The sequence below is a fragment of the Patiria miniata genome, unplaced genomic scaffold, assembly GCF_015706575.1.
Source record: "Patiria miniata isolate m_02_andy unplaced genomic scaffold, ASM1570657v1 HiC_scaffold_11, whole genome shotgun sequence".
Classification (NCBI taxonomy): Eukaryota; Metazoa; Echinodermata; class Asteroidea; order Valvatida; family Asterinidae; genus Patiria; species Patiria miniata.
The window spans coordinates 4167245-4192750 of NW_024037049.1; the positions used below are offsets into that span (position 1 = coordinate 4167245).

The 25506-nt window shown below is 40.6% G+C and overlaps 3 protein-coding genes across 3 annotated transcripts in view; 2 read left to right on the forward strand and 1 right to left on the reverse strand.

Moving 5' to 3' along the window:
* Positions 1–2369: 2369 nt before the first annotated feature.
* Positions 2370–6868, reverse strand: LOC119742531 (cytochrome c oxidase assembly protein COX20, mitochondrial-like). The gene is made up of 4 exons (XM_038218505.1): positions 6717–6868; positions 5030–5144; positions 3918–3981; positions 2370–3381 (listed from the first exon to the last, which is right to left on the reverse strand). Exons 1-4 carry the CDS (start codon positions 6741–6743, stop codon positions 3267–3269), a joined length of 321 nt encoding a protein of 106 aa, XP_038074433.1. The 5' UTR covers positions 6744–6868; the 3' UTR covers positions 2370–3266.
* Positions 6869–7024: 156 nt separating this feature from the next.
* Positions 7025–17301, forward strand: LOC119742526 (malate dehydrogenase, cytoplasmic-like). The gene is made up of 8 exons (XM_038218490.1): positions 7025–7144; positions 9284–9376; positions 10032–10128; positions 10900–11075; positions 12114–12236; positions 13136–13315; positions 13710–13823; positions 14317–17301. The coding sequence occupies exons 1-8, from the start codon at positions 7142–7144 to the stop codon at positions 14524–14526; spliced, it is 996 nt and encodes a 331-aa protein (XP_038074418.1). The 5' UTR covers positions 7025–7141; the 3' UTR covers positions 14527–17301.
* Positions 17302–20187: 2886 nt separating this feature from the next.
* LOC119742532 (UTP--glucose-1-phosphate uridylyltransferase-like) overlaps positions 20188–25506 on the forward strand; it is a 33736-nt gene continuing 28417 nt past the window's right edge. Inside the window, exon 1 of the mRNA XM_038218523.1 lies at positions 20188–20318. Within this exon, the coding sequence (XP_038074451.1) occupies positions 20235–20318 (84 nt within the window). The 5' untranslated portion in view covers positions 20188–20234. The remainder of the gene's footprint in view (positions 20319–25506) is intronic.

The window sequence follows — 25506 nt, forward strand, 5'->3', positions numbered from 1 at the left end:
AACTCCGGCTATGCGAATGCCGACTTCTGCTGTAAGTCCTCATTTTGCCGACTTACATAGGCCTAAATTGAATCATGGAGTAAAAAATAGATTGAATGGCCTATGCACATCTGTATCTGAATCAATACTGCAAACAATCTCCCATTATGGGATCACAGGCTTCGATTTTTTTCTACATCCAAGGTTGATTCCAGCAAATTTATCCTCAATGTTTATCATCACATACAGGCTGGGGTATTGATCACAGAAAGTCATGCCCATACAAAGCAAGGGCAGCAGGCCAGCATTAACGGTGTGGTGCAGAACGCTTGCATACATGTGTACGTGTACAGTTACTTATTAATGCGTGGTGGTACTGGTAAAGTTCATTCAATAAAGGAACCCCAAAAATGTACAGAGAGTACAGAGGGCATGCGTGCAGAACAAGAACCAGAAGGGGGTACTGGTATTGATGTGCTCACAGTATCGGGGCAACCCCTTTTTGATCGCGCACGTGGCGATCGCGCATGTGGCAATTTTTTGGGGGGGATGCCGACTTATACGGAGGAATTTTTGTGGTTTTGAGGAAATGGGACCGAAAGTAACACGAAAGTCGACCTAGACGAAATGGCGACCTACAAAGGCCAACTTAAAAATGAAAATTTCAATGGAACTGCAATAGAGACGATCGGGATTTTAGTCAGACGGCTGATTTGAGCGATATGACGAGTTTACTGTATTTAGATTACTGTTAACACTCATTTACCAAATAAAACTAGTACAAATGTTTTCCAACTTGGAGGTCTTTTCAAATCCCAAACTTGGAGGTCTTTTCAAATCCCAAAACTCAAGATTTGTTTTATTTACAACTAGCCTGTATGAAATACACCTTCAGATTTGGCCTTTTTAGCCACAGATCAAACCATTTCTGTTCACGAGGGTTGAGAACTTCATCTTGCATTAGAAGGTTAGAAATACATGCTTGACCCACAATTTGTTTTTTAATGGCATGTACACAAAATATGAATTCCTTGTATATAAAAAGCAGGTATTGATTAATATGTTGCCCTCAAAATTATAATTATTCTTTAAACGTGTTATTGAAAGCCAATACATGTATTGGGTGGTTTGGATCTGGAAAACAGAGCATCTGAAATCCGGGCCCTTGAGAGGTCTCCGACACTGCATGTGCTCGTATTCATAAACTTGCAAAAGTTGGTATGTATTTGGCCCTCAAGGGCTGAATTCCTCCCCCCCCCCCTCCCTTTTTGGGAAAACCTGAGATCCACCCTTGTTAAGTCATGATAAAAACAAATCCAAGGTACCAACTGCGTCAAGTGTACTGCGCAGCTGTTTTGGACAAAATAAATTACTGTATAATTTTAGAATTTGTATTGTGTACATTTGTGTCTGAATACACAACAGCTGGTTTTTTTTAAGTATATAGGAATAAATAAATACCTTCACAATGGCAAATGGACTTTTACACTGTGTGGTTTATTATATTGCTTCCTGTGATCAAACAGTTGTTTACAGTAAATTCGTTTTGAAAAGGTTCTGAATATTATGCGTGTTATTACAAAATGAACTTCCTGGATACAAAATGTGTAGTACTTTTTAAAATTATCATACTTGATGAAAAAATGAAAAAGTGAAAACAAGCCAAAATTGTATAACTTATGAGAGTACTTCTTGTATTTTTGTAACTTTCAGTCTGGTTCAGTAGCCCTGTACTGCCCCATAGCAAGCACTCTGGCTGTTACTCTCTACACATACAAGCATGTAATATTTCCTTGGCTTTTCACTCTCTCAATTTTCACTTCACACTTACAATGCCATTAAAAACTGGAAAACACTGTATGAAGTCATAAATCGTGGAAGGTGTTACTTCCCTGTTGCATACCAGCCTATACTGTTCCAGCACTGAATATTGTTTTAATGCATTTATCAAAAAGTAGATAGACATTTAATAAAGTAACAAGTGCTAATGGATTTACCCTTGCATGAACATACATTATGTGCAAACGGACCACTTCAACAGTTACAGTTACAGAAAGTTGGGCGGGATCACCAGAGGTGGGGGGCACTTTAACCCTAACCCCCTAGTTCCTCATGACTACCCTGCTAAATCCAAAAGAGTCCAACCGGAGTTTCCTGCTCAATCCACTGTGCCTTAGTTTCAGTTGTCTGCTGAATCCAACGGAGTCCAACTTGGCGTTATAATGCAGTTCAGTTGCCGCCTGAATCCAACATTTTGCATCAGGAATGTGCACAAGGGGTCTACTGCTCAATCCAACAGGCTCCATCGGGTATATGATATAGTTGGATCCTGTTGGATTCAGCAGGGTTAGTGCGAGTTACCTGATGCTCATTCACGACCCTTTGGGTTTGTGCACATTCAAAATAATAAACAAATTGTGCCAAATTTACGCCATATGCGCGCCTGAACCAGTACGCACACGTGCTCTGTCTCCCCGGCCCCACTGAAGCCCTCGTGAATGGTGACAAGTATTATATCAAGCGCCATCTGTACATGTACCATGTGTACAGTTCAAGCACAGAGTATTAGCTATTGCATTAGGTTTATCTTTAATGAGGATATCTCCGTCCGTTACAAATGAAGATGTTATCCCTTCCCCTTGTCACTACATTTCACGAATGTTACTCACTGCAAGAATATTCTACCAACCCTAGAGACATATTCTCAAGCAAAAGCTGCATTGACACACACTGACTGTGACTTCAATCAATAAATTATGTTAAATATTTGTTGGAGAAAGTTTTACCAATAAACAAAAGCAAGCTACAAGCCACTGTTATGATTTTGGTGTTGTGTTTATTTCTCTTTACAAGAGACTTCTTTGCACTTTTATATTTTTGCCGCAGGAAAGGACACTTTTGTCCTTGTCAAAGTTGACATGGCAACCACTGACCCTTCACAACAACAGGCCTCTGTAACAAACGGTATTCCGTTCATCCAATCACGTGTATGTCCATATAAGGAGTTTTCATACAACTCCCAATGGTTACAAGACACCCCTCATCGTGGCCAATCAGAATCCAGGATAATGGTTACTTGACTTGACACTCCTTATTGTGGCCAATCAGAATCCAGGATAATGGTTACTGGATGCCCCTTATCACATGGTGGCCAATCAGAATCCAGGACAATGGTTACAAGACACCCCTCATCCTACATATGGCCAATCGGAATCCAGGATAATGGTTACTGGACGCCCCTTGTCCTATAATAGCCAATCAGAAACCAGGATAATGCTTGGCACTGTTCACTTGAGTCCTCCGGCTGGTCCATATGAAACTTCTGTGGGTTCAATTCCTTGCAATTCTTCATATCTTCTCTGCACCATGCGTAGCTTGGCTCTAGTGTATCGACAGTATCCACTGCAACAAGTAGGGAAAAATTAAGAACTTTAATATGTACTCAACTTTTAGTTCAAAAACACCACTACAAGAATTTTTTTAAAAAATAGCGATAGAGGTAACTATTGACAACATGAATCAAATCAAACTTGTGAACTTTGCCAGCATGCAGCTAGACCAAGGAAGAGGACAGGGGCCAATTTCACGGCGCTGCTAAGCACAAAAATGTGCTTAGCACATAAAAAGTCTGGCTTATAACAGCAGGTTACCAGCCAAAACTCCACGTGATGTGTATTGCCTGTGATTGGTATTCAGCTGTTGTTTGCTTAGCATGAAAATCACATGGAGTTTTGGCTGATAACCTGCTTTTATAAGCCAAACTTTTTTTGTGCTAAGCAAATTTTTGTGCTAAGCAGTGCCGTGAAATTGGGCCCAGATGGTTCACCAAACTGATTGGATTTTGAGATGGGAGGACAGAATTGCTTTCACACATGCTTTCACTCGACCTGACTTTTAAACAGTGTCAGCTTGAGAAACCCTGACTCAATTCAACTTACAAGGTAAGCAACGTTGTCATTGTGAAAACGCCCACGCCAATGTCTGAGGATCTTTTTACGCGACCTGGTGAATAAAAGAAGCAAATGTACTATTAAAAATACATGTACAAACATTTTTGCTGAACCTGAAGGGCCAGCCCTCTTCTCAAACTGAATGAGTGACTGACACGAGTATTAAAAAATGTCCAAAACTGTGGCTATTGGGTCCAGCCAGACTAGGCAGGCATAGTCTTGTTTTACAATCTTCATGTACATGATGTTCAGTGACAGTTTGGCAGTATGTTGAACTAAACTCAATATGTGCTTGTGTTCTCGAGCAAGGTAATTATCTCCAACTGTGCATTTTGTTTATATACTGCTAAATCGAAGAATTCTGATATCAATGGAGCTTACATATTCCTGCCAAAAATTAACATAATGGTTCCGTTATGAACACTGGCATAGACAAAGATGCAGAAAAGTGACTTTACTCAACCCACTACCCTATGGGCTGATGACCTCAAATTTCTTCGAGCTCTCATTGGACAGATTTTGACCTGGGTCAAGACTAAAGTGTGCCAACAAGTCCACAAAATGTTCCTACATTTGTTCATTGATCATGGCAAGCAATGAGCTAGAGCTACCAACAAAGACATGTGACATATAACACACCCTTGGGTACGGCGGTGGGTACAAACAAACAATGTGTTGTTTTTCTAATACAGTGTGCAAGTTGACCTCAAAAACCTGAAAGATTTTATGGGAACACGGTACCTCCGGCACCATGTAATCTACAATGCGTGCAACTTCCTTTATTTTTGTGCATAATTTATTTTGTGTCCCGAGTATAGGCTTAACCGGTCATCGACAACAGACGGTCTCGGTGAACATGGTGAAAGGAGAGAAACCATTACAATTTACAACATAATTGAAATGAAGTATTGCATGTTGATGACTTGAATCAATTTTTAAAAATTTACTTCAACTTCCATTAATAAACGATCACGGCGCACATAAATGGGTAAATTCTAACACGGGAGTCACTTGTCGTTGTATTTGGTACCAAGATGTTCACATGAAAAATTTAATGCTAGCTGGCGAGAATTGCGTGCTCTTTTCCTGTCAGCCCTTACTGGTCATGAGGAAACTTGTTAGTCCAGCTCCAAATCCCCCCAGCAGTCCGTACATGAAGGCAGTCCTTGAACAGGGTACTGTTTGAAATTGACTGGAGATCCTTGAAAACACCGACTGGAGACAATGAGAGAAAAGGAAAATCAGCTTTACAAATGGGGAAATGAAAGTAAAAAGATATTACAAATTCATAAAAAATACATTAACCTTTGACTAAAAATAAGTAGCCCTTGAGTCTTCTGCTCAGAAATCTACTTACAATGTAGGCCTATTCCAATTTAGTGTCCCTTGCAACGATGTTGGGATCAGCCCTAGCTGTTGCCGGCTCCAGGCATTTTTTTTTGGGGGGGGGACACCAGAAGAACACAATACAGATACATATATAATTGTTATGCTTGAAAACCTCCTGATATTTAAAACAATCATATACAGTCAAAATTTCCATCCACTTCCCCTGCTATACTTTTAACATCTAGGCTAGTCACTCAGATCATATGTCAAGCAAGCACTGTGACTAGTCAAACTCAGTCAACAGACCAATGAAGGGACAAAGCAGGCAAGTTGAGGTCACAGCTCAGCTGGCTGATCAATCACCTGGAGTCAAAGCATAGCTGTATCAAGTTACAAACAGATCAAGACAGTCAATCCTGCTTTAAAGCTACAGTGCATCATTTGCAGCCATCCGAAAAAGTAACTGGCGTATTATTGTTGAAAAACATACTTGGTTGAAACAGGCGCGCGCGCTTGCTATAATTCGTCGGATCAGTGCGTGACATCGCGTATAGCTGCAATTCAAAACAATTCAAAACATGATTCAGCAACTTTTGATTTGAAATTGAGATCTCTAAGAATGCTGTTTTTCTCGGAAGTGAACAGCTGAAGCTGAGATGAAACTTCATCAGGTTAGTTGTTTAGTATCCTGCATTAGATTTTGAACACTTTTGTTGCTTCAAACGAACAAAATGCACAAATTACAAATGATGGACTATATCTTTAATAGGCTGGGAATTCTTAACTGTTGAAAACAGTCGCTTGATTGATATTGACTGAAAGGATCACTAGGCCTACTTGGCACAGAATGTATGTTTGCATAGGAAGGGGGGGGGGCAATGGTTTAATACCAAGTCAACCCCCTCCCCCAGATAACGACACCCCCAGCCACGGATCACTGCTAATTAGCATCAACCTTTCTGAATTTATACCGGTACTCAGTTTGTGCAGTGTGCAGTGAACATGGTGAAGGTGTTACGCCCAAACTACAGTCACGGTATATTAAACTATAGTTGGGCCAGGTCCATCTAAGTTGAGATGACGTCACACTAACGAACCGGATAGTTGGGATTTCCCAACTACAATGTACTCCGTCATTGTTGGAACCGGCCCAGGTACAGTAATAGACCAATGCCGCACTTGGGCATAATACTATAGCATAGCAAGTAGGTATTCTCTGCACATTGCATCCAGGGACAGACAGCTCGAAAGATTGCACTAGCGCTACAAACAGGGATTTTGCAACTATCCCACAATGCATGTACCATAGGCATATACCTTCACCAGTGTAGTTCTAGTTCTACATAACTTTGTGTTCAGGTCAAGAGAGAAAAGGTTGGGCCATTGGATTTCTGGACCTAAGCCCTACTCCGAGAACTATGAATGCTCCGCGTGTAAGCCCATTATGATATTGCCTACCTTTTTATCTTCTTCATTTAATGCCATACTTTAAGTTCCTGATGAGAAGCGAATGTAAGCAAAGAATCCAAAGGAACTAACAAATTAAATTAAGTTCACAGGAACATTAACTATGTACGAACTGGGAGCTGGTATAATTTCTACATATCAATTATCATTCATTCATAGGCCGGCCGTACAGTACATGTGCACATTCGCGCGGCATCTACATGCTTTGTAATTTTGCACGTGCTACACGAATGCCCAGGCAAAAACGTAAGCGGGTACCCGCAAATAATTATATACGTTAATATAATGAAACGTCGAGGTACCGACACAAGGTCATCACGCGTTCGCGATCGTTCACCCAGCACCCTTCGCAGGTCACGTCTCCTGGTTGAAAACCCCACGGCAATCTGATCCAACGGCTGAAGAAATTGAACAAAATGGTAAGTTTTGGTATTATTCCTTAGAATTGTTGATGACAAACTGAAGTCAACATATCAGAGATATTTCTGCTTGTAGTTTTAATGTAGATGAATGGGTTGGGAGTGTAGCCCCATTATTTATGTTTTGCCGGCCGGCGTCCTGTCTGGCCGCACGTACGCACACGTACTCAGCAGTGCCAATTTCCGGACTGGACTTTTTTATGAGTAGGCCTAGGCCTACACCATTTTTGAAAGAACGTTGCATCCTGACGCCATTTGTATTTTCATCATTTATCATCTCAGTGGAGGTCTGGTCATCAGTCATTGCAAAAATGTTGCAAAGACAGGAATCTGGCCTGGGACCATGGGGACTCAGAAACATTTCTAATTTTGTTAGAACAATTTTAGAAGCCTACTTCGAAATTCTTCTTGACTCTCCATAGATTACATGACCAACGAAGTGGCGTCTGGATGTTTGTTAGGGGTGTTCGGTCGATCTGCACGATCGGTCGATTATGACGGATATCTCGGAGTTTACTTAACTTTTTAAAAAATTCTCAAGAGCTGTGAATTAGAATAGAAAGAAAATGTGTTTGACTGGTGGCAGCGCGATCGGCCGATAGCGTTATGGTCGACCGATAGTGCAGCACGATCAACTGATCGTGCACATCGAGCGATTGCATCCAGCGATTGCATCCAACACTAGGCCCCTACTTTCTTTCCTGTCACTTTTCCACTCTTGAACATGTTGAAAAATAGAAAAACAAAAAAAGAACGCAGTGGCTACCATTACGGCAGCCGTAATGCCATTTTCCAACTGCTATCGTTACATAATATAATAATATTACATAATATTCAACGTCGGGATCTTTGGTTGTTGAAACCAATCATTTAACCGAATGATGCTCGAACTTTATTTCCCTTAAACAGTTTTTTAAAAAATTCTGCAAAGCCAAGGTTACAAAGAAGAAAATGAAATTTACTTTTTAATTAAAAACTAAAATAGAACTATTTGATTAAAAACATGAAAATGAAGAAAACTGTTAAATATTTAAATGTATCATCAACATTATGTTTTGCACAATAGCGATATGGTTTGGAGTGTTTTCACAGAGATAATGTTGTAATATTTAACTATTCAAGTGTCAAAGAAAGAAATTTCCCAAAAAGGCAAAACTGTGACTTCAGAGGCGGTCAAAAGAGGGCATGAAGAAGTCGCTGATTTGCTCAAAAGGTGGTCATAGTAGCTAATCAAATTTTATATTATGTTAAAGCCTATGGTCTGGTTTATAATTGGTGAAAATATCAAGCAAATCCATCAATGCAAACCAGAGATATATCGTTGATTTTGTAAGGCTATATTATTTTCTTTCTGCACAATTAGAATCCTGTAGTTAAACTTACATGTAGGCCAATACATTTCAGCTGTCAAAGAACTTTGCATGTTCATTGTCCTTTCAAAATCTGTGTCAAAGACTAAACACCTGATATTAGGCAATCCAATGGGTATTTGATTTGATTATATAATGTTATGTACCCAAAATGTTTTCTGTGAACTCTCTTATCCAAATGCAACATAAAGGCCATGCCTAATTTCAAGCACTGCGTAACACATACCAATAACCCAATTATTACAAGCAAATACTAAGTGTGGAAATTACATTGTTCAGGTTGAAAAAAACATAGCCTTGTCAAATCAAAGATATCTCTGGTTTGCATCATTGGATTTTCTAGATTTTTGCACCAATTATAAACAAGACCATAGGCTTGAATGTGCTAAATTATGATTACAATGTAGCTACATGTAGTCTGACCAACTTTTGAGAAAATCAGCGATTTCTTCATGCACAATGTTTATTGGGACACGCTGTAGATAATATGTATTTCTTAATGATAGTGTGCCACTTGCTCTTCTGCTCAGCTTAAACAATTCTGTGGGCATTTTAAGCTGAGAAGTTCCCTGGATCTTCCATAATCCAACTTTGTGGCTCCATGGACAAAATAAAGCTTGGCTGTACTTCTGGGCTAAATCCATCAAAACGATGTAAAAACCCGGGTGTACATTTTCATGGAGTTGGGTTGCTGTAGGTAGGGTGAGCAGAGTGAACATAGTTTTCCCCTTCTATTTTGTTTTTGTCTCTGTCTCTCTCTTTTCCGTAGGCTCTCCGTGTTTGTGTCACCGGTGCTGCAGGGCAGATTGCCTACTCCCTCCTGTACTCCATTGCCAAGGGGGATGTGTTTGGAGCTGACCAGGTACATAGGGATATAGGGTCAACTTTTAAACTGGTCAAATAAAAAATTTAAAAAATTTAACAAGATTTTTGGGCGAAAGAGTATGAAGCACTTGTGATTTGGGAAGTATCAAAGAACATGGAATGCACCCATGCATGGATACATCCATCTCACTTTTAATGGATAGCAAAAAAGCCGTGCCAATTACTGAATAACAAAATTGTGCTAACCCTCAGCAAATGTCATGATGTTGATGTACCAAATTTTTAACACAAGAGATTGCTGTCTTTACATCACTAGTTTCATTCAAATTAGCCTCTGGCAGTGCAAAACTGGATTTAGATTTTGTTTCGTAATATACAATTGGTCCTGACCCCTGGTAACAAGCAGTAGAAGGCACCGTCTACATGATAAATCAAATCCAGTCTTTCTCGGACTGGAAAAATCCAAGGCTTATGCATGCCTATAAAGTGTGCTTGAAATTTCTCAGGTCGTAGTGCCAAAGTTCCCAAGACTAGTTGATAATGTCCTCCAGTGCCTTGTGCTGTGCTTGCTGCATACAGTATCATTGCAATAGGAGGAGGACGGAAATAGAGAAAAAATAATTAAGGTACCTGAGTATCTAGCTCATCCTTAAAGTAACATTCTTAATTTATTATTATTACTTTTTTTCCAGCCGCTGGAGCTTTTGCTACTGGACATCCCACCGATGATGACTATCGTGGAAGGTGTGGTCATGGAACTCAGTGACTGTTCCCTGCCGCTTCTGAAGAGTATGTCATTAATGTTTCCTTTTACTGCATGCATTTATGATTTAGAAACAACGTGCCTTCTTTGTAGGTTATACAGTGAAAGATTCCTGATTTTAAGGCGAGGAGTACCATGATCTTTAGTTCTGATATTGTGGTGAAATTTTACACTTCCACTTGAAAAATAAAACAAAATGAAGATACATTGCAAGGTTATTTTTAAAGGGAATATACAACATTTGCAAACATCGAAAAATAAAACTACCTAGTTTTTACGAAATACCTTACTAGGATGTTGGTAAATGACAGTCTACAGCATCTTGTAAAATTATGGCACCTGGTGTGAAGTCATTTTCAAGAAAATGGTATTTTTGTAAAAATTTCCAACGGTGGTCGGCCGACCACCGTTGGAAAAACCTAACTATTTTTCAACTACTGCTCCAAATTAACCATTTTTCTTTCAGTCCAAATTTTGTTTGCTATTGGTTACATGTTCATGAACGGGTGCAGGCCGGCTAGACTGGTTCCATTACCTTACAAGTTTCCGGCATCTGTAAATTGACCCATTTTATGTTTAGTGGAGTCAGGGGACCAGACTACTTGAACATTTTTGTGTTTCTTGGTTTTTCCAGCATTTTCGAACACAAACCTTCAAACATGTCAGTCTAACAATATTTGATCTATTATACTAACCCCTCAAATAGTTCATTTCTGAAAATTACAGCAAAAGCCAATCATGTATATTCTCTTTAATGTATGTCATATATTTCACTCTCCCCCCCCCCCCCCTTGCAGATGTGGTGGCCACTGCTGATTATAACGTGGCATTTAAGGATGTAGACGCTGCTATTTTGGTGGGTGCCATGCCGCGCAAGGAAGGGATGGAACGCAAGGACCTTCTCAAGGCTAACGCCAAGATCTTCGAGGGCCAGGGCAAGGTCATCGACCAGATTGCCAAGAAGACAGTGAAGGTAGACTATCTAACGGTTTTTTATTACTTTGTGTCTCTCAGTCAAAATGCATATACATGACTTGAATGTTCCTTCATTTGAGACAGTATTGTAAGCATGAAATATTTCGTGTTTTAATTAGAAGGAACCTTTTGAAAGTTTTATGGAACAGGTTTTGACAATATCAGTTAACCCTAAACTTCCCAAATCCTCCAAAATTCTCTTTGCAAAATGGAGGATTTTGTATGATTGAGGCTATATGGCACAAATGTGTGGCTGATTTTGGAGGATGAACTGTGTCAAGGTCTTGGGCCGGACCTTGTGTTGTGTATGCTCAGCCGTGCATGAATTTAGGCCTAGATTACATTTGAAATCCTCCGCACTGCTCCAGGATGTCACTGGCTCTGCCTCAACATATTGACCGTGATTGCTGGAGAATTTTGCAGGATACAGGCAGTGGTCACCCCTCCAAGGACCACATTCAAGAAAAGAGGATTTTTGAAGGATTGAGGCAGTATGCAATTTTTAAATGAAGTCAATTGGAGGATTTTGGAGGATTGCGGTTGCATCCTAGCAGAGTTCAGTTTAAACAAACAAAAATATGTGATGCTAAAATGCATATTGTAAATTACAAGCCTAACTGAACATCTTAGTTCGGTATGATTAGGTGTGGTTCAGAAATGGCAAGTTCAGTCAATTGTACTTCAGTTTGGCTATTCGGCTGCAGCACTAGGTAGAATTAGTAGTGTGCAAATTTTTTTATTTTCGATGAAATTTCAAACAAAGAGGGGATTCACAATTAAGCTATACAATTTGTATGGCAATTGGGACGGGAAAATGTTTGGCAACATTGCTGTCGAGGACGACCCTGCGTGACGTCACTCTTCTGTGGATTTAATTCATGTAGTGCCCGCTACCAGGGGCTTGACCGTGCTTACCAGGGATTGGGACCGTCTGTATAAGGGGAACAGAATGTACATCCAGTCTTGGACAGAGACTAGTGCCAGACCAGCCTCATAGCTCAACCATTTATTTTGGTGTTTCCTGTTTTCCTTCCAGATTCTCGTAGTTGGCAACCCAGCTAACACCAACTGCTTGATCACCAAGTCCTGTGCGCCATCAATCCCAGCGGCCAATTTCTCCTGCATGACCCGTCTGGACCAAAACAGGGCCCAATTTCAGGTCAGTACATCTCCATGCCTGGCTACTGTACTTAGTGATCCCTGTCGTGAAATTGCTCACGCAGTAAATTGAAAAAATCGTCGGTTGACAAAGGAAAGTTCCTAAATTTAAAAATAATTGAAGTGGAATTTATTGTGAAAACAAGTTGTAATTTCAACTGTCTGATACGAGCTCATTTTTTGGACAAGTCAGCAATAAATGTTGGCCATGTTGAATTTTTTTGAGAGAAGATCTAACACATTATCGAATATCCGACGAGTGGTTTTGTTCCAAGAGTAAATGGATTTGAAAGCAGTTATCATATTCTAGCAATCATCATATTCTAGCAATACACGTTGACCCAACACACTTATAGATTGATTGCATTCAGCAGCCATCTTTGAGGTGTGTTTTGTTATGTTAAACAATGAATGCAGAAGAGGTCTATTTATATCCCTGTTGTGCAAAAGTACACATCACAAACGATCCATTGACAACTTCAGTCAAATCCATGTAGCTAACATAGCTATTATTGTAGCCTTCCAATGTCTCTTAATCCCTACAATTGATTTAAAGCGTTAATTGGTTTCTTGTAATTATTATTATTATTATTTATTTCTGGGAATGAAAACAAGGATTGTAGCTCGCAAGCCTGAAGAAACCTGTAGAGAGGAGACAATGAGAAGAAATTACAGTTTTAGAGGTCGGAGGAAAACCCCAGAAGAATATTCTGGGGAAATCCAACGGAACCAGGTAGGGACTGAAAATGCAATCCACATGTTGGCCCAGGTGGGATTCGAATCCGGGTCACAGCGGTGGAAGGCGAGGAAAGTACCGCTACGCCAACCTGACTCCCTAAAAATTCACGTCACATTAACACTTTGCAACTTGTTATCCCACGATTGCATTTCCCCCCGCAGATTGCCAACAGGGTGGGCGTGTCCTGTGACAAAGTCCGCAACGTGATCATCTGGGGCAACCACTCTGCCACTCAGTTCCCCGACGTCAGCCACGCCTCGGTCCTGGACAACAGTGGTAAGAAGACACCGGTCTATGAGGCTGTCAAGGACGATGCCTGGCTCAAGGGAGATTTCATCACTGTAAGCTTTTACATATTGTATAGTTTTCTCAACTGTAAGGTTTCATATTCATGTTAGCTCTGTACGCCATAACGATTGTTATCAATGTTATATAATAAGTATCTTAGGTCACAACATACCTAAATCTAACAGAATCTTTCATGGACATGAGTTATGGCAACTGTTGTTGATGACAGCTGTTGTCAACGTGTCAATATGACATGTGATTTATATTACTTGTGACTGGTTCTGTTTGCTGGTTTTTGTTAAGCATACAGCATAAGCATACATACATTTGCTATGCGACATTGGTCCTAGTTCCTATTTTTGGAAAGCCAACTGCAGTTAAACAAAATTATTTGTTTACCCATATGCAACTTTTGCTGTTACATTTATTTCACCTTTTGTGTTACAGACCATTCAGAAGCGTGGTGCTGCCGTGATTAAGGCAAGGAAGCTGTCCAGTGCTATGTCTGCAGCTAAGGCTGTTGGAGACCACATGCGCGACTGGTGGTTTGGCACCAAGCCGGTAAGTCAACAACCATACACATTTCGTACACACGTCCAGATTTACCAAAATCTAGATACTAACACTAGCCTAAGATTTTTCTTGTGCTTGAGTAGGGCATTCAAACATTCTGGTTTGCTATTGTCTAGTCTATTAAGCTCCGTCCACTTTCCAACGCCACATCACCTCGCCAATACCACACTTCATGTTATGGACTCGTACGCCATATGTTATGGGCACTCATTTTGCTTTTTTGTTGGACATTTGGTAGTGCAGTCAGAGCAATGATTGGTTAAAACTAGTGTATGGAATATCCGCTTGCAAACATACCTCTATGATATGCATGCAGATCTGAGGATTCGTTATTGCAAAACAACATGTTTAAAGTGTTAATGTTGAAAAAATACCTGAAGCTTCAGTGAATAGCAACAGTTTATTATAATTTGGCTTTTAGAAGTGAGTGTTGTAGCCTATAACGTCTAAATTATATTTGTGTATTATTATTTTAATATAGGATGAGTGGGTTTCCATGGGTGTGATCAGCGACGGCTCTTATGGCGTGCCCGAGGGCCTCGTCTACAGCTTCCCGGTCAAGATCACCGACAAAGAGTGGTCCATCGTCCAGGGATTGTCCATCAGTGACTTTGCCCGCGAGAAAATGGACCTCACGGCCAAGGAACTGCAGCAGGAGAAGGAGACTGCCTTGTCCTTCCTCTCCCAGTGACTGGCTCAATCCCAACTGTAAAGGAAACCCCCAAACACAACCAGGACCATTTATCCTCCCCCCCCCGCCCCCCCCCCCCCCTTTCCTCCTACTGTACACATCTCTCAGCTTGACCCATATTGTAATCACAATTTAGTTACTGTGCGTGTAACTTCCTAGCCAGTTGTTGAACGTGTGTACTCCACCAAGCCACTTTTACTGGCACACTGAATAAGTATGGGCCCAATTTCACAGTGCCGCATAATTGTTAACAAATTTTTTTTCCTATAATGGCACAAGCAAATTACCGAAGTGAGCATGTATCTCACTAAGCACAGACATTGCTGTACCAACATCTTTAAATCTCATCCGCTTATGCAAAAACTGTTCATTGAAAGTGATGAAAAGGAAAGTCTCCTGCTAAAGATTGCTCCCATTTTGACTGAATTAAGAGTGTGGCAATGCTTGAGCAAAAATGATCGCTTTAACAGTTACTATTAATTGAACAATTTGCTAGGTTTGTTTAAGTCCAAAAAATGGTTCACAGTGCAGCACTACGAAATTGGGCCCGCATCGTGAAAGAAAGGCATAACCAAGAAGAACAAAGCCTTCATAATATTTTTGCTGGTAGCCAGCAATTTTCAGATACTTGTATTCCTACGCAAGTACTTCACCAATGTTTTTGCTGTGCTTTGAAACTTGGCCACTTCAAACTTCTCAACATTGCTATGTACACAAATGTCCTGTCTAAAATGTCTCTATACTCAGTGTGTCAGTGAAATTGGTTGGAAGTCTGCTGCCCTGTTGTAGTAAAAACAAGATTAAGTTGAATTTGCTGTGATCAATTATGTATTTATGCATACTTCCTGTGAAATTAGCTTCATCAGTATTTATGTTTTTTGTAATTTCTTCCATAAGATCATAAATTTCATTCCTGAAGCATTCGAGGAAAAGGAGCACATGCACAGACAAAAATATTCAAAAGTAATAGACCCATCATATTTTTGAGTACATCCCGGTACCAGTGAAAAAGCAAAATCTTGTTCCGTAGCTTGTTGATTGAGTATTATGCCTGGTACGGTTTGATTCAGGCAGTTTTGCTGAAGAGGCGGGATTAAACTTAGTTTCACAAAAGGTGAGGGTATGATCAAGAGCCTATTATTGCTTTGCAGTTTTGCATAAGGCTCTCCATACTATATTTGTGTTGGCTGCAAATGCTTAATATTATTTTCTTTCCTCTACCTGGCCTTTCTTGAGGATCCGTAAAAAAAATACTTGACGGAGGGCAGGGCGTCTTTCTGCTGGTACCAGTATTTGGGTGTGCATGTTTTTCTTATTTTGTCAAAACTCCTTTTGTCAAAACTGTGTCATTGGTGAAATTTCTATAGAACAAAAAATATTCTGCCTGGTCAAATCCCGCTGCAGATGTTTTGATGATTGCAAAATTCCCCAATTTAACGATCATTCATAAATACCCGAGACAGTTTACCCATTCCTATTGGTTGAGAGGCCGTCACGTGGTTGGTTTTTAACAGCTGGTGAAACACTGCTGCGTAGTATGCGCCGTGTGTCTTCCAAGGTGAGGCACATACCATAGTCATGGCCAGAGGGTGTTTCACAAAACAAGAAGTAAAATTGTTGAACCAACTCATTGAAAATTAGTGACTTTTTACTTTTTGACCCTCGTCTTCGGCTCGGGTCATTATCTGCATCAAGGCCCGTAGCGGGTTTTAAACGTACTTGTTTAAAACTGGCCAAAATACAATTTATCCCTATTTTCACTGATGTTAAAAAGATTTTAAAGGTCCTCTCAATAGGACAAAGGGTTTGTATACAGCTTTGGGTTTTGGCATACTAAGAATTCAAAAGTACTAAGATTACAGAATAGAATAATGGCATAAATTATAAGCAATTTACGACCATCCTCATATTTAGACTATCCACCTGTGTTCTGTAAAGGAGTTTTCTAACAGTTGTTCAAGTCTTGCCGATCTTGTGGCATTTCAGGGGAAAAAAACTTTCCTTCTTAGAGAACGTCATGAATGACAGTGTGCATCTAAACCTTGACAGTACCCCCTCTGCCGGGAACGATACCCACTTGAATTTTGGACTCCCTATCAAGAAGTGGAAGTGTTTTTCCTAATTCTTGTTTTTGTCAAGAAGGAAATGAAATTTCAAATTATATGAATAATTGCCCTGTCCATTTGCAATATTTCTGAAACATTTTAATCATGGAAAAGTCAAACACAAAAATGAGGAAAATCCATTATTCAGGCAAGGTTTGTTGATTCGGTGATTGGGGTAATTTTGTCGTCGACTCTTGAACCAATTGGAAAATTACAAAACAGCCCTGTAGTTCTTCGTTCATACAGCCTTGTTCCACATAATGTATTTGAACACTTTACTTTCGAATCCTGCTATGTATGTTGTGTAAAGAAAAACAATCACAATTGAGGCTGTTAAAATTGAAAGTGTAGTAAATGGGTTTATCGTGTTTTAATGATAATATGATGAAAAGTTACTAGTTAGCTCTAGAAAGCAATAAAGGCATGCCTAAATATTGGCTTGGTACTCTCCTTTTGACTTATTTTAGAAGATAGTAATTTCAGTGTCTGATATGACATTTGACAATTTTGATTGATCTCTGCCAAAACAATTAGTAAACCAGTTGAAAATATATCTAGATTTGATTGATGAGTAATCTTGTGAAGATTGTGATATAGTGATTTTTTCATGACATTTGTGTGCAGTGAAAAAATCAATAAAACGTAATGTAATTACCAAGAACCAATCAAATTGTACTTTCGTTGTTTGATTTTCTTCAATGCAATGCCTTATCCGCCCCCCCCCCCCCTCCCCCAAAGAAAATCTACAGGCTCCACTTGCACCCCAGCCACCTCCCGGATCCCCATTAATCACTTACCACTACTACACCCTTTACGATTTATATGAATAAATTAATCAGGCATGACCTTTGTGACCCATCCATAGATTTTAATATGCATGTAGCTCTATGCACTGCCGCTTGAACCAACTTTTGCCCGGGGTGCTGGAATTTCTAAAGGACGGACAAAACTTAATGCAAAAGCGGAGCGCAAAGCCCAATACGGCGTGGCTTAATTTGGAATATGGATGCTCTGTGGTGCAATCTGACTGGAAGCGCTTCCTGGCCACTTTCATTTGACTTTTTTTGGCAAAAGCTTTTTGAGATTATAAAGACAATATATTTCATTATTTTGTTAATATACTGTGCTCTTAAAACGTTTAACTGTACTGAAAAGTGGAGAACCCTGTATTTTTATCTCCATATTTGGTACCATTTAATTCTGGAAAAAGAATTGTATCATTATGCATGCTATCGCATGTAAATATTATTGTTACAAGGCTGCTTTCTTACATTTAATAAATACCTTCGTGTATGTTTTGTTTATTTTCTGAGCTTTACGGCGTGGGGCCACAGGGCCAAGTTGGGGGTGCTGCAGCACCCACAGCACCCCCGTTCCCGCGGGCTTGACTGGGCACATCTTGGTCAAATTACGACTGATCAGTACAAAAACTACAGTTATTTCTAAGTAAATATCATTCCAGCCATACTCTTTGTTTGGCCCCGCAAAACAGTGATAATGTGTACAAAATTACTATGCAATTTATGACAAAAGTTGCATTTTGTATACGTGCAAGGTGAGTGTGAATTACCACAACGTGCACGTGTGCAACTTGAAGTGCAACTGTTTTCCATACCATTTATCATAAATTGCACAAATTCGTACACATTATCACTGTTTTGGGCCAAATAAAGAGTATGGCTGGATTGCTAAGGAATGTCTGTACTGATTAGTCGTTATTTGAGCGAGAGGTGCTCAGTATAGTTAGACAAAAATGTATGTAAGAGGGGGGGACCTATCTGTTTTGGTTGAGTATACTAAGCCCGACCTGACCAAAGATATGGTACGGAAATCCGGATGTCGAAGGTTCAATCCCGCTCCAATCAATTTCTTTGTTCAACTTTATGATTTATAATATTGTATATTATGCAGTGCTGTAGTCGAGTCCACCCCATCCGAGTCCGAGTCCGAGTCCGAGTCCGAGTCCGAGTCCGAGTCCGAGTCCGAGTCCGAGTCCGAGTCCGAGTCCGAGTCCGAGGTATCCGAGTCCGAGTCCGAGGTATCCGAGTCCGAGTCCTTCCTTGGTATCCGAGTCCGAGTCCTTGGTATCCGAGTCCGTCCTTGTCTCCGAGTCCGAGTCCGACTGATCCGAGTCCTTGGTATCCGAGTCCGAGTCCGAGTCCTTGGTATCCGAGTCCGAGTCCTTGTCTCCGAGTCCGAGTCCGAGTCCTTTTGTGAATCTCAAATACACATCATCGTGGTTGAGAACCAGGACAAAGTTTATTGACCCCTTTTAATACAAAGCAAAGGTCAAATGTAATGTGTAGTATACACTTTTACCAAATTCATAAAAGGTTTCGCCCTCAATATTTTTTTTAAGTGAACTTCAGGATTTAAAGGGCCTTTCAAGTGTTAAAAATCCCAAATTCCGATCCTCTTTAAAAAAACAAACAATGTTGCTGGAAAATTGTCGCTGCTTGTACTCAGAATGCCGTGCCAGGTCACAAGTATGAAAATTGTGTTACGATTTAAAATTGTTAATTACGATTTAAATCTATGCTCATTGCATCTTAGAAACATAAGCATTTCCAATATGCGGGAAGATAAGCTGGCACGATGGGGACGCATTATTATACCCCCATGACTGGAAATGCGCTCCAAAAGAATGACTGGTGCACTTGATTGGGTATACAAGTGAAATATTTCACAGAATTGTATAAACGACCAACACAAATGGTTCAAAATTTTGGGAGGGAAAAAAAGGTCCCCCCGCAACTGGAGTGTCCCATCATCATTTTACGAAGTTCCTCAAGCTTATACCAGGATTTGTGTACACGCTGCAGATGAAGTTGGAGGTAGTTCCATGATCACTAATATCAGAAATCGTGGCTTTGCAAAAGTAACAGTTCCGAGTGCAGAATGTCTCTTCTTGCCAGTTTTGTGGCACGAATACTTCTTGCGATTGGTAAAGCGGATGAATTTCTGTTCATAAAAATATTCACATAATTATATAGCATGTATAGTCTAGTTCCCGCGGGCTTGGCTCTATCGGCCCATCCTATCGTTTACTCCTTCCAGTGAGAATCCCAGCCCTTTCTTAAATGTTGCTACAGTTTTGGCGTTTGCTTACGGACAGGAATTCCATATGTTTATACTCTTTGGGTGAAGCAGTTCTTCGTATAGTACAACCAATGCTTAAATTTCTTAGAGAGTGACCTCTTTTACTGGTTGGAAGAATCTGCTGCTGTCTACTTTTTCAAAGCCTTTCAAGACACTTAAAAAATTCTCTGTAAATTCTCTTTTTTTCTCAAGGAAATCATGAGCTACCCAACTTCCTTTCCGTGTTCTTTGTGACCAGGTAAAAGAGTAAGTTCCCAACCAAGAAATAAAGTTGTAAAACAGCGTATTTTCAAAGCCAACAAATCAAATTTTCGCCATACATTGTAGGAGCCTGTGGTACTTCTGGGGCAGCTCTACTCAGCTCTATGCGGTACATCCGGGTATTCGGGTAATGTGCATGTTTGGTACCTGACCACCATACGCACACGAGGCAGTATTAGGGCAGCCTATTAATGACAGCTCAAAGTTGAGGGTACCTTACCATGCTTCTAATCTAAGTTCTACATGACTGAGGTTGATGAAGTTGATCGCTCATCCAGCGAAGACATGTCTTCGGTAAACTCACCAGAACGCCGGCCAGACAATAAGGTAGGAACCTTTTTAAGGTAATCCTTACTTTTAGGACCCCTTTCCTATATAAGGTTAAAAGACTCACCAAAACAGCTGACTATGACACTCAAAAGTGACATTCTGATATTTATTGACACATTTGAACATTTGGCAATGACACCTCTTGAATATCAGCAGGTTTGATTTTGTAGAAAGAGGGCAGGGTTTTGATTTATGAGGGGTTAAAGACGACGATGACAAACAGAAAATAAATTTAAAAAGCAAGATGGCGAACTGCAAAACAAGGTAGGAAAGTCACATTTTCTTTGAAAGTGCTTTCAAAATTATAACTAACATGAGTTTGTCTGAAGAAAAAAGACTTCTTTAGCCTGCAAAAGTCACTTTGGTACTGGACAGTCATCTGCAAAAGTCAGTTTTGAACAGAACTCGTACAAAATAGAGGTGTCCTAAAAGTAAGGATTACCCTTTTTAAATTATCATAACTATTATAATTTCTCTCCCTGTGAAAATATAAGCGTATTAGTATGCTTGTCAAGTGCATGAAATACGACGAGGCTATGCGCGGATGGCAATCAGCACGATCAGTCGTGTCACATGAGTGCTCGCACTGCATGCAGTGCAAATGTTGGTGATCTGCCCACGCCCACAAAATGGGACATTAGGCCAAAAAAGTTCTGCTTCCGGTTTTCCTACCTACCTTATTCTGACAGCCTGTACCCTATTTTTTCATGGAAAAAATGAGGGAAAAAAACACCAAAAACCATCAATTACTACCTTCATGACCTTTTAAGTTTTATGTGCTTGGCTCGTAAAACAGTGAATTGGGCAATGTTGGGGGGGGGGGGTAGCCTGGTGTTGCACTTGTGTTTCTGTAACGTTCTTTTCTTTCCGTTTCTTTGCATTCATTTAAAATAGGCCATATCATGCATGACTTACCCCTAGAACTAGAAGTATGGGTATTAGCCGTATTCAACGCGAACATGCTGTATACTCTACGAATAATATACAATCAACCCGGAAGTGAGTTTTGGAGCGACCGCTATTAATTGGTACCCCAAGACTATGCCCAGTACTTCTTGACACACTCAGGTTCATTTCGCTAACAAGTACAAGGGTTGAATCAATTCCGATGGTGCAAAAAAAAAATGAAAAATAGTCCCATTTCCGTACCGAAGCTACAGTTTGAGTTGTAAATTTAACGTGCACGTGAAGCGTTGTTGGCGTGACGTCAAAATAGTCAGAGTCTTTTAGCTGGGTAAAGTCCCCGGATAGTTACATTACCTACTGCAAAACACTCCAGCGGCCCATAATATCCATTGACGCATGCAAATTTTAACCGGCGCGCTTTGTATGCAATTTCTTTCCTAGCGAGACAGGCAGCTGCAGCTGGCATGTGTAAAACTTGATCGGCGAGTTTTGAATCTTCAAATATTTAGTCAAGTGCGGAAAATTGAATACTAAATTATTCTAAAATGGATTGCCCTACTAACAAGATTAACTTAACCTAAAAAAAATAATATTTCTGCTTCCGGTTAACCCTACCCTATTTTGACAGCCCCTACACTAATTTCGTTGGGGGAAAAATGAGGAAAACCCCCGAAAAACCATCAGTTACTGTCTTACCCTTGACTACATGAGACACCTCTATATGATCATACACACAAAAAATTGCCAAAAAAACATCCCTGCAGAATATACATGTACCTACCCTACATGCCCTATTTTCAAATGCCATGTAATCGGAAGCAGAACTTTTTTTTTTTTTTTTTTGGTCCTAAACAGGATAAAACTTGCTATTTGCACTGGGTTTTTTTTACAGACATTGTATTCCATCTAAGCAACCATCCAAACTAACCATCCTATGCAAGCATACATTCTGTGCAAGTTGTCCTTTCAGTCAAAATCATCAACCAAGTGTCTGTTTTCAACAGTAAGAGCTCCCAGCCTACATAAAGCTAGCCTTTAGTCAAGTCCCACACGCCTATACCCGGACGATCCGGACACGTAACGCACCCCGGAAGCTGGCACGTAAAAAGACTAGCACGAGCAGCGAAGCCGCGAGGGCCTTTACTATCTCGTGGAACTCATCACTTATTCATTTATTCACGTAATATAAATCAAGCAATATAAACCAATCATCTAACGGTGGTTTGCGGTTACCAGCAACAGCAGGTGCGCCATGGCGCGCGTGCTGTAGGGCGCCAGACGGCTGATTTACGTTAGTAATTCTGCATTTTCATTGGTCAATTCACAATTGGTAATGCATTATGCATGTCTACCAAATCGGTAGACAAATGTAAAGAAAAACATAAGCGTTCTCCACGAGATGATAAAGGCCCTCGCGGCTTCGCCGCTCGTGCTAGTCTTTTTACGTGTCGGCATCCGGGGTGCGTCACTTGTCCGGGTAAGCGTGTGGGACTTGACTAAAGGCTAACATAAAGTAAGATTGACTGGTTGTGACTGTTTATGTAACTTGATACAGCTACATTGTATGCTTTGACTGTGGGTGATTGATAATCCAGATATGCCTACAACTTGCCTGGGTTTTTTTGTCAGTTGACTGAATTTGACTAGTCAAAGTGCTTGCCTGAAATATGATCTGACTGTTGGTGATTATCCACAGGTGTAAAAGGCATGGCAGGGGAAGAATATTGATTTGTTGACTATCTCTGACTGTTCAGACAGCAGAAGGGCTAATACATAATTCCTAGGATTTAATTTTGAGGACCAAAATTGTGTATCCTGATTGAAACACTGGCTGACTGATTACATGTCACACAAAAACTGCACTTCAAGGTGTAGGCCTAGTATTAAAAACTATTTTACATTGTACATGTATAGTCGGACTCCCTATTATTGCGGCATCCCTATATTCGCGGCATGGGAAATTTCTCTTTTTGCGTTGCCAAAACTCCTTCAAGTGGTAATTTTTTCCAGTTCACCAGTCATTAAGGACTTTTTGCCAAGTTGTATAAAAAGGACGATTAAAAAATGTTGTGTCTTTCGGGACTTTTAACGATTTTTACCCCTCAGCCGAGAGGCTCGAGGGGTATTGTCATCGCCTAGGGCGTCCGTCCGTCCGGATGTATGTATGTCTGTCCGTCCGTCCGTCCGTCCGTCCGGGCAGCTTAGTTTCCGGATGATAACTTGAGTTAGAAATGTTGTTTGGGGTTGTAACTTCGGTAGGGGGTTGCCCTTGGGAGTAGGCAAGTTGGGATTGGTTTTGAGGTCAAAAGGTCAAAGGTCAAGGTCACCGTGGTGAGTTAAATGTAAATGGTTTCCGGATGATAACTTGAGTTAGAAATGAGATTTTGGTGTCTAACTTTGGTAGGGGGTTGCCCTTGGGAGTAGGCAAGTTGGGATTGGTTTTGGGGTCAAAAGGTCAAAGGTCAAGGTCACCGTGGTGAGTTAAATGTAAATGGTTTCCGGATGATAACTTGAGTTAGAAATGAGATTTTGGTGTCTAACTTTGGTAGGGGGTTGCCCTTGGGAGTAGGCAAGTTGGGATTGGGTTTGGGGTCAAAAGGTCAAAGGTCAAGGTCACCGTGGTGAGTTAAATGTAAATGGTTTCCGGATGATAACTTGAGTTAGAAATGAGATTTTGGTGTCTAACTTTGGTAGGGGGTTGCCCTTGGGAGTAGGCAAGTTGGGATTGGTTTTGAGGTCAAAAGGTCAAAGGTCAAGGTCACCATGGTGAGTTAAATGTAAATGGTTTCCAGATGATAACTTGAGTTAGAAATGAGATTTTGGTGTCTAACTTTGGTAGGGGGTTGCCCTTGGGAGTAGGCAAGTTGGGATTGGTTTTGAGGTCAAAAGGTCAAAGGTCAAGGTCACCGTGGTGAGTTAAATGTAAATGGTTTCCGGATGATAACTTGAGTTAGAAATGAGATTTTGGTGTCTAACTTTGGTAGGGGGTTGCCCTTGGGAGTAGGCAAGTTGGGATTGGGTTTGGGGTCAAAAGGGCAAAGGTCAAGGTCACCGTGGTGAGTTAAATGTAAATGGTTTCCGGATGATAACTTGAGTTAGAAATGAGATTTTGGTGTCTAACTTTGGTAGGGGGTTGCCCTTGGGAGTAGGCAAGTTGGGATTGGGTTTGGGGTCAAAAGGTCAAAGGTCAAGGTCACCGTGGTGAGTTAAATGTAAATGGTTTCCGGATGATAACTTGAGTTAGAAATGAGATTTTGGTGTCTAACTTTGGTAGAGGGTTGCCCTTGGGAGTAGGCAAGTTGGGATTGGTTTTTGGGTCAAAAGGTCAAAGGTCAAGGTCACCATTGTGAGTTAAAGGTAAATGGTTTCCGGATGATAACTTGAGTTAGAAATGCAATTTTGGTGTCTAACTTTGGAAGAGGGTTCCCCTTGGGAGAAGGCAAGTTGGGATTGGTTTGGGGGTCAAAAGGTCAAAGGTCAAGGTCAGCGTGGTGAGTTAAAGGTAAATGGTTTCCGGATGATAACTTGAGTTAGAAATGAGATTTTGGTGTCAGACTGAGGTAGGGGTTTGCCCTTGGGTACAGGCAAGTTGGGATTGGTTTTGGGGTCAAAAGGTCAAAGGTCAAGGTCACCGTGGTGAGTTCAATGTAAATGGTTCCGAATGATAACTTGAGTTAGAAATGAAATGTTGGTGTCTAACTTCGGTAGGGGGTTTCCCATTGGTACAGGCATGTTGGGACTGGTTCTGGGGTCAAAGGCCAAAGGTCAAGGTCACCACGTGAGTTAAAGGTTAATGGTTTCCGGATGATAACTTGACTCTGGCTGAGGGGTTTCAACAGCAACGCTGTTATTTTTAATAAATAATAACGTTTGCCAAAACTTGCAAATTTTCCCTCACCGTGTCTGCTAAAAGGTACCGTCTATATTTTAACATAAATCTTTAATGGTGCTCTGTCCATGAAAGTTCCATTGCCTGGTTCCCATTCTTCAGCTGCAAATGTAAAATGAAGTCGAAGGACGATATTTGCACCGCGAAATCGTAAAAACTTTTACGGGATCAAAATAAGCACAGCGCGTTAACAAAAATAAAACGGCACACCGTGTAAAGTGAATGGCGCCCCCAATCGCCAAACAGTAGACTTGCCTCAGTGAGTTGTGTTCTCCTTTCGGGGGAAGGGCAGGGTCTTAGAAATCATCATGCAGATAAAATAGTCTTTAATCAACTTGAACTTACAGGGAAAATATCAGACTTTATTCAGGGGGTGTTTTGGTCAAACAT